This window comes from Peromyscus californicus, unplaced genomic scaffold, assembly GCF_007827085.1.
Source record: "Peromyscus californicus insignis strain IS unplaced genomic scaffold, ASM782708v3 Scaffold_8__1_contigs__length_139910024, whole genome shotgun sequence".
Lineage (NCBI taxonomy): Eukaryota > Metazoa > Chordata > Mammalia > Rodentia > Cricetidae > Peromyscus > Peromyscus californicus.
In genome coordinates, this window is record NW_026294606.1 from 75,980,439 (window position 1) to 75,999,401 (window position 18,963).

The 18,963-nt window shown below is 46.2% G+C and overlaps 1 protein-coding gene across 1 annotated transcript; it reads left to right on the top strand.

Moving 5' to 3' along the window:
• The first annotated feature begins 716 nt into the window (after positions 1 to 716).
• Bambi (BMP and activin membrane bound inhibitor) lies at positions 717 to 5,520 on the top strand. The gene is made up of 3 exons (XM_052729043.1): positions 717 to 1,093; positions 4,081 to 4,368; positions 4,797 to 5,520. The coding sequence occupies exons 1-3, from the start codon at positions 1,018 to 1,020 to the stop codon at positions 5,213 to 5,215; spliced, it is 783 nt and encodes a 260-aa protein (XP_052585003.1). The 5' UTR covers positions 717 to 1,017; the 3' UTR covers positions 5,216 to 5,520.
• The last annotated feature ends 13,443 nt before the right edge of the window (positions 5,521 to 18,963 follow it).

Consider the following 18,963-nt stretch of genomic DNA (forward strand, 5'->3'; position numbering starts at 1 on the left):
TCTGTCTGGGCTTTATTGATCACAAGGCGGCCGGCTCAGGGCGGATGCGCCCGGGGGAGCCAGGGAGCCGACAGAGAGCAGACTCCAGCTCCAGGCTGCCCCTTCCTAGCTTCCCACTCGATTCCTCCTCGACCACTCGCGGGTGGGCCGGGCCCAGACAAGGCCACTGTCCCTGGGGGTCTCCAAGCCTGGGTGGCTGGGGCATAGCCATTGTCCCCACGGAGCTCCGGGGCTCGGTGACCGGGGCATGGCCACTGTCCCTGTGAAGCTCCGAGGCTCGGTGGCCCGGGTATGGTCACTGTCCCTGGGGGCTCCGGGGCTCGGCAGCCGGGGCATAGCTTCTTTCTTTGGGGGACTCCTGTACATGACCACTGAGAGTGTGGCGTCCCTTGTAGGGTTCAGGTGGGACAAAAGCGAAGCCACGTGTTGGGGGCCGCTGGCAGGAAACTGAGCAGTAGGAGGGTCTCGTGGCAAACCCAGAGGCTACCTAGAAGCGGGGCTCCGCGGCGCCCCTGAGGCTGCACTAGCAGACGTCCGCTAGGGGGAGCGCTGCGGCCGGGTCCGTAGTGCTAGACGTCGGCGCCAGGGCGAGCCGGGAGGCAGGTCCGCTTTGCTTCGCGTCTGGCCCCGCCCCCTGCTGCCTGGCCGCAGGGCTGGAAGCGTCGGCCAATCAGAGAGCGGGGGTGGGGCAAAGGGCGGGGCCTCGCTTGGCCGTCTCCCGGCGCCGGGCACTATTTACGGCGCGGACGCGGGCTCTCTGGCCGGTGCAGTTGCTGCTCTCTGCGGGTGGGTCCTACGCGCGTCCGCTTCTCGCGGCTTGTGCACGGGGTGGCGGGGCGAGGGGAGGACCTCCGGGGAGCGTGCGGAGCCGAGAACGTGTCCTCGGTAGTCTTGGTCCCGCTCCATGCTCCGGCTCCCGCCCCGCCACTGACGGCGCCCGGGCTCGTGCGCAGCGCGCCCCGGGGGTCGTAGTGCAGCCGCGCCTGGCTCCCGGAGCGACGGGGGCGCGGGGCGTCAATGGATCGCCACTCCAGCTACATCTTCATCTGGCTGCAGCTGGAGCTCTGCGCCATGGCCGTGCTGCTCACCAAAGGTGAGTGCCGCGGGGCTGAGCGCCGGGACTGCGGGGCTGGCCGTCGGGCTTCGTGAGCGGTGGCGAGGTTCCCGCCTGCTCCTTTGCCGCGTTTCTCTCCACTGCCCCGGGCCTGGCGCGTTAAAGGACGGTCAGACTTCGGGGCCAGGAGGTGGCCGGATGCTGCTGGGCTCACATCCCACGACGGGACAGTCCCGAGAAAGCGCAGATCCCAACTGGGCCGGGCGGGAGTTTCTGTTGGTTTTACTCGGTGCCTGACCCTGAAAGTGCCACTAAGTGTCTCTGTGTGTTTTTGGATGTCTGCGCGTGTGTTTTACAAGTGTCCTTAAGTTGGCCGATGTCTGTTTCTGAGCTGGGCTTGTCTGTGTTCTTGACTTTCGTGCTTCTGAATATCTGCATATGCGTCTGATTATTTCTGAGTGAGTGCTAGTGCCGTGTGTATCTTCGCGTGTCTGAATGCCTCGGAGTGTGCATGTCTGTGGACCGAGGAGTGTGAGGTCTCCCTGGGAATGCAGGAAGGAGTGTGAGGTGGCTGCTGAAGTGTGTCCTCTGCTCTAAACCGACTGGGAGGAGTAGGTGCTGTCATCCTCCCCCTTTCCCACTCCGTATTTTTACAGACACTGCTGGAAAAGGAGGGAAAAAATAGTCTTTTTTTTTTTTTTTCTTTCCAGCAGGGCTCACCTTTTAGATGGAAATTCTCTTAACTCCTAGATTTCAAGGCTCCCCTCACCCCTACCAGGACTCTACCTCCTGTTCTGCGAACCCATTTTTTTTTTTTAAATGGGAATCGTTATTTAGTCTCTGACCCTCACCCCCAAACACACTTTCCTCTAATTGCCATGTAGCAGGCCTGAGGTTAAAGGATAAGCCAGCCCAGCAAGGATGAGGTGCTACAGTATTTATTTATTTTGGAAGGAAGGGTGTAATTAGCCCTAAATAACAGCCCTTGCAGCCTGCGGAGGGGAGCCTCCTGGCCCTATCAAAGGCAGGCAGAACAGGGAGGGACTGGGGCTGACATGAAGTCACAGATACCGAAACTATGTGCCTGATAATGATATAATTAGGGGATCAGAGATTTCTGACTGCTGCGGACTTCAAAAGCTTCATTTAAAAGAAGCCAGCAGCCTCTGCTGTAGCCATCTTGACTGAAGCAGACATTTCTGTTTAATCACTACATACAGTAACTAGAAAGGGGCAAACAGAAGAGCATTGTTCACTGTTTTAAAATACCAGTCCCCTCTTGGCCTTTGCATGCCACAGGAAGAAACCTTATGAAATGACAGAAATATAGTTTTAATACAGTAATACAAAAGTCCATTCTCCTCGTTGAAATGTGGCTCCAATTTTTCTTTAAAGTCTTAGAACTTGCCCAGTTACCTGTCAAAACTTTATGAAGACTGTTTTAGGTCATTGAAAATATAGTATTTTAAATAGGCTCATAAACACTGGAGCAGCATTTTACTTGTATTTGGTTTTCCCTTTCTGCACCAAATCCGAGGCTAATAGGCGCAAAGTAGACTTTTAATCTGTTTTATTTCTACTTTAAATCTGTATAGAATTTGTCAGGCCAGGGATATGTAGTCATTATCACCTCGGTCTGCTGGTGTGCTCTTATGCAAAGAATAGGCTGAGCTTGGAAGGAGGAGGAGAAGCAGAAGAGGACTGCTGCAGGTTAAGGTCCTTACTTGAAGTAAGGAGGCAGGGAGAGGGCTGGACCCACACCCGGGATAGCAAAGTTTGGGCTGGCTGGCTTTTCTTCCAGCTGAAGTGTGAGCAGCCTGGGTGAAAACTGAGCGCACCATGTGGTGGCCTGGAATTTGGACAGATAATTAAATGAGACACCTTACTCAGGCATTCACGGAAAGGAGGAGGAAGAGAAGTGAGGCTGGGGGCAGGTTTGGAAAAGCCACAGCTCTCGGTGTTGAATGTCAGAGTGGAGGTTTCAGTGACCAGACAGATCTTCCGATTGGGACCTGGGACGAGGCGTGTGCACTAGTTTGGTTTACAGTAGCGTGAGCTGTGGCAGCCAGCAGTGACGGGCGTTCACCCCATTGGGCATCTCAGTTTCTTGTGATAGATAACTTTCAGGTCCACATCCAAGTCTGAAATCTTGCACTGTGACAAGATGTTAACAGAGCCTTGCAACTCACAAAGTGAGTGTTATAAAGGAAACTTTAATCACTTCCTGGAGAAGAATTTGAGGTTTCCTTAAGGATTTCTCCTTCAACCAGCAGAGGATTTTCAGTTTTGAGTTTCCCCTTTTAGGTCACATGTTAAATTACATGTAAAGCTGAGGGGGGAGGTGAAGTTGCCCTTCAGTTTTACATCCCCCACTTTTATGGCTTTCCATTTGGGCTGAAAGAAATTGACTTTGGCAAGCAAACCACTAATTGTAAACTGCCTAGTTCCTGTTTTACAATGTTCGGACTAAAAGCGCCTCTGCATGAAAGGATCTTTATAGGCAAAGTTTGCCTTTTCTAGAGAGATCGCAGATAGCTGCCCAGTTTCATAGTTTGAAAACCTCCTGACCTGTGCAGTTTCTAGATTGTTGTGTGTCTAGTTAATAACTTTATAAGGTGTCAGCTCAGGCTCTTAAAACTTGGCTCAGTCCTTTGGGAAGCCAAACAATTCAGTAGTTCCGATCAAATATTTATACAGACAAAACCCCAAAGCCTGACGTTTTTATGTTGTGTGGTTGTATAGCATAAAAACACATAAGTAACACGATTCTACCTTATAACAAAAGACAGTATAGCAAAGACTCTTCGACTTCAATCCACAACATATTTCATTACTCTTAACTCATCAGAAATCTGTTGTTGGGTTTCATATATTCCTAACAGCTCGATGGAAGTTAGGACACTGCCTGCTTTGGGAGCATTTCTGTTCTCGTGGGCTGCTGTTGTAAACACTTACCTTGAAAGTCTATAGTAAGTGCCTTTGAGTTCGGACTTCAGCCAATGCTTATGTAGTTTCTTTGTTTGCAGGAGAGATCCGATGCTACTGTGATGCCGCTCACTGTGTGGCAACTGGTTACATGTGTAAGTCTGAGCTGAGTGCCTGCTTCTCCAGACTTCTCGACCCTCAGAACACCAATTCTCCGCTCACTCATGGCTGTTTGGACTCACTTGCAAGCACAGCAGACATCTGCCGAGCCAAACAGGCCCAAAACCACTCTGGCCCCGCCATGCCCACGTTGGAGTGCTGTCACGAAGACATGTGCAATTACCGGGGGCTGCACGACGTCCTCTCTCCTCCCAAGAGCGAAGCCTCAGGTGGGTCCAAGCTGTCCTGACCCAAGGGCCTGTCTGATCTATAGGCCTGTGACAGCAGCGACTTTGTATGTCTGCTATTGATTTTGGTTGTTAATGTAATTAGAGACACCGGGGGAGGGCATGGCTGGATGCAAAGACCATCTCTAACCGAGTGGCTTTTATGTCTGCCTGAGCATTAGATGTCTCTGCATAATAGGCTTTGCCTGTGATTTCAACATTTTGAGGACATTAAAAGGCCATTACATCCAAGTAATGACAGCCTGTAAACAAATGCATCTGTAAGCATCTTTGGGTACTTTTGTAACATGTCATTTCTTGAAATGCTTGGTAAGTTGCTGTTAAAATGGGCTTTCCTATGGGAAGTGGTTCTGTGTTCATGCTTGCTTCTAGGAGAGGTTTATTTGACCGGTTTCTCTATACTCCTTTAGGACAAGGAAACCGGTACCAGCATGACAGTAGCAGAAACCTCATCACTAAGGTGCAGGAGCTGACCTCCTCCAAAGAACTGTGGTTCCGTGCCGCTGTGATTGCGGTTCCCATCGCTGGCGGCCTGATCTTAGTCTTGCTCATTATGTTGGCCCTGCGAATGCTCCGAAGCGAGAACAAGAGACTGCAGGATCAGCGGCAGCAGATGCTCTCTCGTTTGCACTACAGTTTTCACGGACACCATTCTAAGAAGGGGCAGGTGGCCAAGTTGGACTTGGAGTGCATGGTGCCTGTCAGCGGGCAGGAGAACTGTTGTCTGAACTGTGACAAAATGAGGCAAGCAGAGCTCAGTAACGAGAAGATTCTTTCCCTCGTGCACTGGGGCATGTACAGTGGTCATGGAAAGCTGGAATTCGTATGACAGAGTCGTACCTGAACTATAAACTGAACCCTTGAAGGCCTTCTGAGTTCTGCTGGACAGGAGCACTTTTATCTGGAGACAAACTAACTCGCTTAGACATCTTGGAGAGACGAAATGACCTCTGCAAAAGAGAATCTTGGGTATTTCTTCTGAAGGATTATTTGCACAGACTCAAATACAGTCAAATGGATTAATTTGCTTTAAAATTATAAAAAGCAAAGAGAGGACTCAGCACACACTTTCCCAGGGTTCTTTGTATCCCAGGGAGCCGCGACTGACCGAAATAAACAGTGTGCTCTCTGTAAGCTCCTACATCTTCATTTATTGTAAAGATTTTTTAAAATATATATATTTTTGTCCGAAAATTTAGTGGTGTCTTTCCTAAATTATAAACTTAGATTGGGGTGTGGGGAGGCTGATGGTGGTGATGAGGTGCCCTGGGTTGGATTTTTCCCTGACACCACAGAAAACCAACCAACAAAACATTTGAGTTGGAAGTGTAAGAGAGTACATGTTAATTATATGAATGAAGACCTGTTACTCAGACCTCTCAGATGCAGGCTTTGGCTTCATTTTGATCTTGTTCATTCTTCCTTGTACAAACCTGTAATTAATTGTCTTTGTGTAATGACCGTTGTCTAGAATCTCACCTACACTGTTTTCCAGAATGATCCTGGTTTTAGTTTTCATCTAAGGACTTTTTTATTTGTGCTAAGGGTTGTCTCTGGTCCCAGCATGCTAAGTGCACACTCTGCCACTAAGCCCTAAGCATTCTTCACTTAACTATGCCAGACCAGATAGGGCTTGAGTTCCTGAAGTTGCCATAACAAAGGAGGTGTTTTATCAGTTCCAGCCACTCTCCCTGCAAGGACCTTTTAACTGTGCCCCCCTCCCCCCAACTAAAGAATGTCTTTAGTAAAGTTAACCACTGTCTACTTTGACAGTTTATTTTGTCTCGAACCAAATTAAATATTTTGTCTCCCAAATTAGCCAAACTTTATTATGCAATGCTCCTGGTCTTTAGACATGATTATACTTACAGTATCTGTTTCTAAATGTCTTTTTAATCCTTAAGAAGGGTTTCAGTGGTGAATGTCATTAAATTGACATTTTAATAACACAACTATTAGGTTTCCTCCTCAAAATGACCCTTTTACTAATATAACCAAACAGAACATGACAGGACGTGATCTTCAGCCAGGAAAGTAACATTTGCCTCCTGTAAGACTGTCTTTACCTTGTTTATGGACCTTTCCCTCAGAATGGAGCTTGGTTATCTTTAATGTGAGATTTTGCCAGGTTTTTTTCCCCTCAATTCTTCTGTGTGCCTGATTTTTTTTTTTAAATTGAACTTGTATCCTGCGTATTTGAATATGAGATTGTCTTTGTATTTTTTGCATACTTTCACTAGGACACTTAGGATAAGCCAAGTGCGTGGAATAATCTGAGTGGAAATGACTAACAAAGGAATGAGTTCCTAGATTTTTTTTTTTCCTCCCTCAGGACAGGGTCTCACTATGTTAGTGCTGGCTGTCCTGGAACTCACTGTGTAGACCAGGCTATCCTCCAACTCACAGAGATCCACCTGCCTTTGCCTCCCAAGTGCTGGGATTAAAGGTGTACACCACTACATCCAGTTTATACGTAAGATTATTTTACTGCCGATAGATGATGAACCCAAACAGGTTAGGCTCTGGAATAAATTTCTATCTTAATAAATGATAGCAACCTTATGCTTTTGGAGGTTGACGGCTTTCTGCCACACACACCTGACAATTTTTTTGGAAAATATTCAGGTTATGTGCACTCTCCACCATCCTATTATGGCCTTATCCCCCCCCCCCCACGTTTGCCATTTCAAAGGATCAAAGACTTGAACTTCACATTTCAAACCTGGCAAGAGAAGAGGATTGATGGATCAGAACTGGCAGGTGGTGAGTTTTCCACCCTTACCCCTGCTTTTGCTCAGGTTGCAGTAACTGTTGCTTGGAGGATGAGGCTTGTGCACCTCATACATTGTTCTTTCCTTTGTCACTTCATACAAGGTCAGCCATTACCCCTATGCTTCTGTTTTAGCTCAGGGGGCGCCCCAAATCACAATCCTACCTCAATTTCTCAAGTGCTGAGAATTTAGTCTCTCACTACCATCCTTGGCTTAGGTCAGTGATTTTTTTTTTTAAGTCAGTGTTTCTCAATCTGTGGGTCTCAACCTCTTGGGGGGGGGTCATGTATCAGATATTTACATTATGATTTGTAACAGTAGCGAAGTTACAGTTATGAATACCAATGAAATAATTTTATGGTTGGGGGGTCACTACACCAGCAATTGTATTAAAGGTTTGCAGCAGAAGGCTGAGAACCACTGCTTTGAGTAGTCATCATTTCTATTAGCGCTATGGAGACACATTTTCCTCTATTTGCTCCTTATTCATGAATTTCAAGTGACTTTGAGTGAATTAGCAACTCAGCAGCTCATTAGGAAAAAAACATTTGTGCACACGGTCCTGCAGAAAGGCATGGGTCTGCCCAGTGTGAAAGCTTACCTGAAGCTGAGCACAGAACTTGAGGTTTTGTGTTCGCTGACCTGTCTCCTGTTCTTTCTGAGTCTACCCCAATCTGTTCTGTGGGGTAGGGACTCCTGGCCCCTCTGACTTTTCTGGGGACCCAGTTCTAGCCACATGACACAACCCCCCTTTTCCTAAGAGCAAATTCTGTGTTTACATTTGTCTTCACGGGTCGGATCTCTGCACAGCGTGCCCTGTCAATGAAAAGTAGCGCAGGTTTTTCGGCTTTGTGGGTTGCACTGTGTGCTGACGGACGGGCCTCTGGCTTCCCTGTTAGAGTAGCGTGCTCACAGCAGGAGGCAGGGCTGCCTAACTGCTTTGGTGATCCAAGAATGGTGTGATGATTGGTTCATTAGTTCACTGTTCTCCTAGAGGTTCATGTGCTTATTTTGAGGCGGCTGTGTAAGACTGTACTACTACCCAGAACAGCCCTGTTTAAACAACACTGAGCACTCCCCAAAGTAGTTTTCCTTTCTAAGTGGAAATTTGCTCAAACCAGACGCAAATGGGCCCAAGTTTGTCATGATGTTTCTGTATCTCAACCCCTGAAGTCCTACCCCTTTTGAAAGAAATTGATCCGTACATGATTTTGTCTTTTATGTTCTTTCCTCTCTTATTTCGGAGGGCTCAGAGGCTTCCTAGAAATTGACTGGTGTGTCTCTAATTTCTGTTCAACTGATTTTATTAAAAACACTGCACCATAGGGGGTTTGACCTTCTAAAATACTAAACATGTCTGCTTTAGAAAATCACAAAGCTCTCCTCCGGAGCGCCCGGAAATCTGGTTTCAATATGGGTTGATTATAGGCTAAAAGCTTGAAAGCGGTGGCATCTAGTCTAGCTGTGGGACGGCCCTTCTCGGGGCCAGGACAGCTTTTTCCCCTTAGAATGTCTAATTGGTCCTCTTCTGTGCCTCTTAGCCTAAATAACTTTAAACCTGCAGAGCTGGGTGAACTTCAGCAAACTGGAAACAAGCTGAATGCTCCGTTTTGTTGCCTGGAGAATGGGGACGATAATACAACCTTCACAGAGGATTACTGTGAGAAACGTGGTATCGGGTTCTGTGTTCAATCTCTCAGGGGTAATAGGGAGATGCTGTAAGTATTTCTGTTAAGAACAAAAGTTGCCAGGAAATTCCACCACCACTTGGGAAGTAGAGGCAGGAGGAGCTCCATGAGTTTGAACCTGGTCTACATAACAAGTTCCAGGACAGCCAGGGCTACATAGAGAGACCCAGTATCAAAAAAAAAAAAAAAAAAAAAAAAAAGTTGAAACAAACAAATAAACAAAAACCCTCAACAGAACACCAAAGTGTCAGTGTCGATGATAGAATACTTGCCTAATACTTATGAGGCCTTGGGTTCAAACTCTAGTACCAAGAAAAAAAAATGTTTCGAAAAAAAGGAAAAGAAAGAAAGGTGCTGGGCACGCGCCTTTAGTACCAGCTCTTGGGAGGCAGAGGCAGGCAGATCTTTGTGAGTTCAAAGCTAGCTTAGTCTATACTGTGAGTTCCATGTTAGCTAGGTCTACATAATGAGACCTTGTCAAAAAAAAAAAAAAAAAAAAAAAAAGACACAGATGAACTAGATGGTCTCAACTAGCATTTCCTAAAACTTGGGAACGAATGACTGTTTTACAGGGTTGGTTGTTTTTAATTGATTTTGTGTTGTCTCAAATTTGCATATCTGAGGTGGGCAGCTTTTCAGTAAACTGCAGGCTGCACTTAGGATTGTTAGTAGCCGTGTGCTGTGTCTGTGTGTGCTTTTCTTGAGCCTACTGAGTATTTTGGTTTGTAATAGTTCCTTTCGGGGTAACTGTATGGCTGCCAGAAGAACATTTTAGTCTCATGTACCCACTTCCCTTCTGAGTTGCAGATAACAGTGGTTAGTGTCAGGGAGATGGAGATGACATCTCAGGAGCACTTGGATGCTGGGTTCATTTTGCACAGTCACCGCCATCAGTTAAAACTTGCCCACTGGAAGCCGGGCAGTGGTGGTGCACGCCTTTAATCCCAGCACTCGGGAGGAAGAGCCAGGCGGGTCTCTGTGAGTTCAAGGCCAGCCTGGTCTATAGAGCGAGATCCAGGACAGGCACCAAAACTACACAGAGAAAACCTGTCTTGAAACCCCCTACCAAAAAAAAATCATGCCCATTGGTGCTTTCAGCAAAATACAAGGAGCTGCTGTACTGGTTTCTGGAATTTTGTCATGGAGCAGGGACTCTTAAGTGATGGATTATTTAATTTCTTGGGAAAAGGTGTTAGTCTGGTGTGTTGCTCTTTGGGCCACAGTTATAAATGAAAAACTAAGCACTGGGCTGTCAACTCACCCTGATTCCCTGTACCCAGTTCATCAGTTAGCTGACTCATAAAGCTAGTGGTTGATCTGAGAATCCAAGATACCGGTTTACACCCTCTTCCAATTTTGGTCACCTCTTTATTTGGAGTGTGGCTTACACTCTAAACATGTCCTCCTGGACCTGCTAACAATGAATTGTATTACAGCTTGCACTGTGATTTGCTTTTCTCATCTGAGAAATTTGGAAAGGAGTGAAGCTGAATTAACTAGATAGGAATTTATTTCCTGCAGCGAGGCAATTTTCCAACCAATCTTCTTTTTATGAAATGTGGAAGCAGGGACTGGAGAGATGGCTCAGTGGCTAAGAGCACTGGCTGCTCTTCCAGAGGACATGGGTTGGATTCTCAGCACCCACACGGTGCTTCACAATGATCTGAAACTCCAGTTCCAGGGGATCTAATGCCCCCCATTTGGCCTCCACAGGTACTGGGCACAAGTGTGGTACACAGACAAAATGCTCATACAGTAAGATAATATTAATTTTTAAAAACAAAGAAAAAGAATTTAGATATATTTATGGCTAGGGAAGTCTACCAGCATGTGTCTGCAAACTTTTTCCACGCTGTGAATGTAGAAAGGCTAGTAGGAAAGGGATTGATAAGCAGCCATGGGGGGAGGGGTGGAATGCTTTGCTAGGCAGTTAGAGCACATCTCAAGGCTTTGGGCATTCCTCAGGACTATCAAGAGAACCATTCTACCTAGTAGCCAATGGCTAGATGGCCTCTAGGGTGATTTCACATGGTAGATTAGATTGCTCTGGACCAAATCTGAGGAGGAGAACTTGGGGAAGACTAGCTGATCACGGAACTGCATGCAGTACAAACGGAGAGTGCTAAGCAAGTAGGCTCTGTGCTCCTAGACTAATTGTACATTGAACAGTTTTTAGAGGAGTGCAGAAGCAGCTGGCGGAGCTTGAGGGAAGCTGGCTTGTTTTTAGGCACGGGAAGACTAAGCTAGATACGATGAATTAACAAACCGAGAGGCGTTGTGTCAAGTCTCTCTGAAGACGCTCAGCTTACAAACAAAAATTGCTTTAGTAGTTAAGTCCTTGAGAAATCAAGCAGCTCTTCTGCCCTTATCTCTCTCCCTTGGACTCTCTCGAGGGGACTCAAGTCTCCACATCTCTAACAGCAGTTTCTCGATTTTCTGTGTGTGTGTGTGTGTGTGTGAGATGGCCATGTTAGAGTAATTTTTAACTAAATTGAGTGAATGTGGTTTTGATAGCCAGAGACCTAAATTCATAGTTGCCCTGGTAAGAGAGGCTACTTCTCTTTTGGATTAGAAGGCAAACTGGCCTTTGACCAGCAAGGAGCTGTGATCAATAGCATTTACATTTCTAGAAACCCAGAGAGAGAATTGGCGGAAAGACAGATCATGAAGTTTTCTCATCGGGCATTTGGATTCATGCTATCAGTAAATATAAACCACTACCCTTGGCCTTTTGTTTTCCCATCCTAACCTACTGTCTTCCAGGTTACAATTTGTGTTGGCAAGCTGAGGTGGAATTCTGGCAAAATGTTGCATGCTCCAGGCTCTGTAGCACTGAAAAAAAAAATGTGTGTGTATATGTATATATACTGTGTATGTGTGTGTGTGTGTGTGTGTGTGTGTGTATGTGTGTGTGTATGTGTATGTGTGTGTGTGTGTGTATTTAGCCTAAAAGAGAACAAATTGCTAGTTAAGGGAGCCAGGGAGGAAAAAAAATTAAATGAGCCTAGAAATTAGTGAAACATTACCACAAAGGCAAATGGGTCAGCCTATCTTTAAATTTGGTGCGGTTTCCAAGCTAACATGAGGAAACACATAGCTAATTGTCTTAAAGAGTTGTATTTCACTTTGAGAACTTTAGTATGTCCAAAGTTGCCGTCAGACTCCCCTAAAGAGTTAAGAACAAGCCACTGGGAGCCTGCAACCTGAAGGTCTACTTCAACCCCTCAGGGGCTTCCTGACTCCCAGCCACCCTGGGAGGACTGGTACATTCTCTTCTCCTAGAGATAAGCCTCTGCCCAGGGGCCACAGGAAAAGCAAAGAGAGTGAAAGTTACAGATTGCCTCCTAAAATTCCAGGAGGCCAAGATGGAATTCAAGATCCATCTAAAAAAAAATAAATAATAATAATAATAAAAAATAAATAAACCTACACATTTTCTCTCCTTAACAAACGCAGCATTAAAAGATTACCTTCAGGGATAGAGAGGTGGTGTGGTGGTTTGAAAGAAAATGGCCCCCAAAGGGAGTGTCACTATTAGGAGGTGTGGCCTTGTTGGAGGAAGTTGGGGTGGGCTTTGAGGTCTCCTACACTCAAGCTACTCCCTGTGTCACAGTTCACTTCCTGTTGCCTGCAAGTCAAGCTGTAGAACTCTCAGCTCCTTCTCCAGCACCATGTCTGCCTGCACATCACCGTGTCACACCACGATGATAATAGACTAATCTCTGAACTGTAAGCCACCCCAATTTAACGTTTCTGTTTTAGAAGTGACACCATGGTCATGGTGTCTCTTCACAGCAATGGAAAGCCTAACTAAGACAGGTGGCTTAGCAGTTAAGGGTACTGGCCGCTGTCAGAAGATCCAGGTTTGATTTCCAGCACATATATGACACATGATGGCTCACACCCATCTTAACTTCAGTTCCAGGTAACGTTAGCTTCTCATCTCTGCTGACACTAGGCGTGAACATGGTGCACAGACATACACGCAGGCAAAACACACATACACTTAACACAATTACCTTCTACTTCAAAACTCAAATGATTATTTGGACTTTTATATTTTGATTGAGACAAGGTAGCTTGGGCTGCCCTGGAACTTGTTATGTAGCTAAGGTTAAATTTGGACGCCTGATCTTTTTGCCTCTACCTCCCTAGCACTGGGTTTTTAGATGGTGGAGGTTTATAGGGTGCTCTGATCAAATCTAGGACCTTATGCATGCTAGATAAGTACTCTACTAACCAGTTGCACACCAAACCCTGTGTTTTTTAAATTTATTTTTGTTTTTTCCAGACAGGGTTTCTCTGTGTAGCTTTGTGTCTTTCCTGGAACTCGCTTTGTAGACCAGGCTGGCCTCGAACTCACAGAGATCTGCCTGCCTCCGCCTCCCGAGTGCTGGGATTAAAGGTGTGCACCACCACTGCCCAGCTAACCCTGTGTTTTTGATAAACCAGTCTGCCTCCATTTTGGGCTTGAAAGTTATCTTATAGTAAAGACAATCTTTACTATAGCTTTGCCCCACCTGTAATCTGAACTACAAATGTTTCTGTACTACCTATTCCAGGAAATAGCAACCATGCTTTTGTTTCAAAAAGTTATTATGACCACCTTGCAACCATGTCTTTGTTTGAGGAGGTTGTTATGAGCAGCTTATTATGCTTACTTTCTGGGCCTGTAACCTTACCTATTTGCCTGCCAAACCTCTCATTTGGAAACCCCCTACTCTTGAGCTATAAAAACTCTCATCTCACCCATGTCCAATGCTGGTCTCTTGAACCCTACCTTAGGGAGAGACAGGCCATGTGTATACCAATATAAAGCTTGTCTTAATTAATTTGGCCATGATTTGGGTCGGTGACCTTTCTTTTCACATCTATGGGATTAACATTTTCCTTTACTATATTATTTTGTAGTGTTTTCTTAAGAAAAGTACTTATTTCATAGATGACTTTAAATAATTGAGTTTTTGAAGTTTTGAGGCTTTTTTTTTTTTTTGCCTGTTTTTTTTTTGAGACAGGGTCTCACTATGTAACTCAGGCTGGTCTTCAGCCTCAGATTTCCAAGTGCTAGGATTACAGGTATTTGCCACCACACACGGATCAATCAAACATAACTTTTGGAAAAATAATGCACATATGCACATTGGGGAAGATTCATTACTTCTTGATTTTAGATTATTTCTATTTTCTTGTATTTCTTGCATTTATTCATCTTGGTTTTTTTTTATTTTACTTTATTTTGTATATATTTATTATTATTATTATTTATTTACTTATATTTGGTTTTTCGAGACAGGGTTTCTCTGTGCAGTTTTGGTGCCTGTCCTGGATCTCACTCTGTAGACCAGGCTGGCCTCAACTCAGAGATCACCTGCTTTTGGGATTAAAGATGTGCACCACCACCACCTGGCAGTTCATGTATTCTTAAATTCTATCACCTGTCTATCTTTCTTCTATTAGCCCTTACTCAAAGTAATGTCAACTTGTTTTCAGTCGTGTTGATTAAAAATATAAATAAACATAGGTAAGAGCAATATCTTAAAACACAGGTGTGGCAGGAGGTATGTACAGGAGTACAGCAACTACCTAGCAAATAAATATGTCTTTACTGATAATGCCGTCCCTGCCCAAGTAAACAAATGGAAACTTTTTCCCCATGAAAATAAGAAAGCATGTTCCCCCTGTAAAACCTGGTGTAGCATTTATCACATCTGACCTTAAGCCTAGTCCAGCATGGGATCTTCACATATGCCTCCTAAACAGGAAGAAGTGGCTCTCCATCCTCGGGATTGTGAGCTGTCAAGGGTCATTTCCCCATCCTGACACTTGATTGTGAAGCAGGTTGTGAGCTAAATCCTTCCAGAGACTGCATTGTGTTTAACACGGGGGTGGGGGTGGGGGTGGGTGGGTGGTGGAGTGGGGGGTGGTGGACAATAAACCCATGCGCTTCACTTCTCCTCTGACTGTAGGAAGTTGTTTGCTGGCATTTGTATGCAAGTTGCCCCAAGGAGGTCCCTGGTTGCTCTGAAGAGCTGAATTTGTTTGTCCCATTGTGAGAGCGACTTTTTCTCAGTAGCAGGTTTATGGAGCTCTTTTCCGTGGCTCCTGGCAGTGTTAGTGTCCCTAGGATTCCCACTGGGGCAAGTAGGGAGGGGTGGCGTGGGGTGGGGTGGGTAAGAGGGGCCTGGGTGGGTGGATGGGAGGGGCTTCGGTTGCACGCAGCTCTGTGCAGAAGAAGGCTGGGGGCCTGTTGGAAAGCCACTTGCCCACAGCAAAGCGCTTCGATTCTTTCGAGGCTCTTCTGGCTTCGTGTGGAGCCGCCACAGCCACAAACACCTGAACAGAACAAATAAAACAAAAATAACTCTCTTCAGAATATCCATCCCGTAAATTCTTGGCCCGGCGAAAAAACATGAATGGGCTATTTTCTTTGGCCTGTTCTTCATCCCGGCCCTGGGAAAAGGCATCTCCTTGCTAGGCTTGAAGTAGGATCCGCCAGGAGCCCTATTCTCGGTTATCTGTGGCAGAACTTCAGTTAGTCAAAATGTACTATCCAAAAGCTCACCGTACTGTTTTCATAGATTAAATACCTGCTGTGGGTATAGGCAGGTTTTGTTCCTGAAAGGTCTGGGTTCAAGTTCACACATGGAATGTTATTAAGGGTGTCATCTTAGGCTAATCAGCCACTCAGGTGCCTCACACAGTGGGGGTTAGTAACTAGAGCTGCACTTTGTTGGGAGGACGGTATGAAATAGCGCGAGTGGAATTTACCGTAAGCACTGCTCAGCAGGCTTAGACGAGACCCGCAGTGGCAGGGGCCGGCAGCTGGACGTCACCGAAGCCAGAGCCACACCCGCAACAGGCTGAAGATGTAGGGCTGATGAAATGGCTCAGCAGGTGCTTCGGCTTGTCCCCAAAACTGACAGCCGGAGCTTGACCTTCAGGACCCTCGTGGTGGAAGGAGAGAAGCACCACGAGCTGGTCTCTGACAGTCACACACAGGCAGTGGCACACACATGCCCACGCCCATGTGTCCCCGAGAGTACACACACAGCACAATGAATATATACATAGAAGCATACATATAACTCAAGATCTAGTGGGTTTTTTTTTTTTGTTGTTGTTGTTGTTGTTGTTTTGTTTTGTTTTTTGGCCACAGTCCTGGCCCTCCTGGAACTTGCTCTACTGTAGACCAGGCTAACCTCAAACTGACTGAGATCTGCCTGCCTCTGCCTCCCAAGCATTGGGATTAAAGGTGTGCGCCACCACTGCCCAGCAATCTAGTGATTTTTTTTAAAAAACATTTATTTATTTATTATGTATACAGTGTTCTGCCTGAATGTGTGCCTGCAGGCCAGAAGAGGGCACCAGATCTCATTACAGATGGTTGTGAGCCAATACGTGGTTGCTGGGAATTGAACTCAGGTCCTCTGGAAGGGCAGCCAGTACTCTTAACCTCGGAGCTATCTCCCCAGACCCAGATCTAGTGATGTTTAAATTCGTTTTTAAATTTGTGAGTCTTTAATTTACTCAGTTTGACTTCTGTGTGAAGGAATGGTCCATTTTGATTGGAAGGTGCTGGCACTTCAACACCCACTGCAGAAAATAACAACTACAAACCCCCCCCCCCCCCCCCCCCCCCCCACAGCATAGAGCAGTTCAGGAAGTTTCAAAACCAGGAGGGACATGTTACTGTCTCCCTGCTGCAGCAAGCACCCGGCTTTGCACATCCCGTTAGTGAATGCACAGCTCCCTGCTCAGTGAGTTGACGGAGTGTCAAGCCCACATGCACAGGTGCTTCATGCACTCAGTGTGGCTTGCTGTCTGTCTTGGTGGTCCAGGTGAGACAGAAGTCACATGCATGAGAGGATGAGACAAAGTCAAACATAGGCCAGACCGTCCCTGTGACCTGTAAACTAATGAGGACTGTTCGCATGCAAACATGCTGTTCGCATGTATTTGTGGGGTCCTCAGGTAAAGGTGCTTGGCACCAAACCCAGTTACCATCTGAGTTTGTTTCCTCGGTCCCACATGGTGGAAGGAGAGAACCATATACCACTAGCTGCCCTCTGACCTCTGTTATCACCCCCTCCCCAATTTCACACACACACACACACACACACACACACACACACACACACACACATACACACACACACACTAAAATAAGTAAATGTGAATTTAAAAAGTTACCAAGAACTTGTGCTTCTAAGACATTTGTTGGGCTAAGTACAACAGAGTTGGTTTTTTTTTTTTTTTTAACAACAAATTGTAATTGCACAGGGCGATTGCTCTTTATCATGAACCTTGTGCATACATGTTACATGTGTGTGACCTTCTGTGTTCTTTAAGTCAGTCTCACGTGTGTTAGGTAAGGTACTGATGAATCAGTGGGGTTTCCCTGGTCCAGGAAGTGACCCATATGTCTTTCATCTGCCCAGCATCTTCTAATAGCCACTCCTGGGGGCTGATGGGACATTTGTGTAGGACACAGAAGGCGCTTGTATTGCATTTCTCATAGGTGTCTCTCTCTCCTTGCTGGTTTTTTTTCTGTCCTCCTCAGGCATGTTTTAACGCTGACGACAACATTACACTCTCAACTACGATCCTTGGCTTCACGTTTCTTGCTTATAACTCTACTGTCTAGGCCATCTCTTGGGGTCTGTTTTAGGATCATTGTGCCTGCCTCTGTTCTGATATCACGTGCTTTCTCTCTTCCTATCACACATTGGGGTTCTGAACACAGTTGTCCCCTTGTTTTCTTTTCTTTTCTTTTCTTTTTTTTTTTTTTTTTTTTGAGACAGGGTTTCTCTGTGTAGCTTTGCACCTTTCCTGGATCTCGCTCTGTAGACCAGGCTGGCCTCGAACTCACAAAGATCCACCTGCCTCTGCCTCCGGAGTGCTGGGATTAAAGGCGTGCGCCACCACCGCCCGGCCTGTCCCCTTGTTTTCTAATGACTGGATTAGACGTGAACTTTTGACTTTGACCTTTTCTTGGAAGTTCTCATGTAAACACTGGTACCATCATATCAAGCTTGTAGGCCAGTCCTGGACCAGCCCGGTTAATTCTGCCCACATGTGCCCGAAGCCCTGGACTCTTGCTATTTAGGAGCAGCCTCAGCCACACATAACCACGAGTCGCGATTTAACTCTCACCAACAACCAGTGACATATACGACCCTCTACTTCCTTATGTGACCTTCTTACCCAGCAGTAATGTAGGATTGGTGCCCATGGATGTAGAGACAGTGAGGCAAGCTGGTGCCGTGGTCAAGATAATGTCAGGGAGAAAGGACTTAATTGTTAAGACAGAGGGAACACCGGCGAGGGTTTTCAGCGGCGGCCTCTGAGCTCTGATGTAGTCACCCACCCTGGAAGACGACACATGTTTACTAGGGGACCTTGCCTGACTGTCTCCATTGCTCTCCTGTATAGCCGCCCTCACTCTAGCTTTGGGCAGAACAGTTTATGAATACCGACTGCTAAAGCTTTGCTTCTTGCGCTGTGATTAAAACACCCTAGCTACGTTTCCAGTTCACAGTCCTGCACTGTGGGGAAGTCAAGGCAGGAACCTGAAGCGCCTCGCTACAACCAAGATCAAGAGCATAGAGAAATGAATGTGCGTGACTGCTAGAAGCTCTCCTTCTCCACTCTTACATCATCCAGGACCCCAAACCAGGGAATGGTACTGCTCATGGTGGGCTGGGTCTTTCCATGTCCATTAACGTGATCAAGATAATCCTCCTAAGACAGGACCACAGGCCAACCTGATCTGGAAAGCATAAGCTGACAATTAAAACCAGTCATTATGCCTTCTCTTTGGTTCTCTAGTGAAATAGAAAGGAGGACACCTCTAGTCTAGTTTATGGATGAGCTAGGGACATAAACACGGCTCTTCTATTATCATTGGAGAGATTCAAGAAGTAAAGGTGGGTTCCAGGAGAGCTGTGACTAACAGTTGCTACGTGAGTCTTACCATGTGCCTCTTGCCACAAGATTCCGGGAGCATGCTACATCTCCGAGGAGCACACATTGCCACTTACTATTGTGTTACTCTGAATTAACAGGGCCACTTAGATGTCTGCTTGACAAGGTGACCTGGCAAACTGATGCTCATGGTG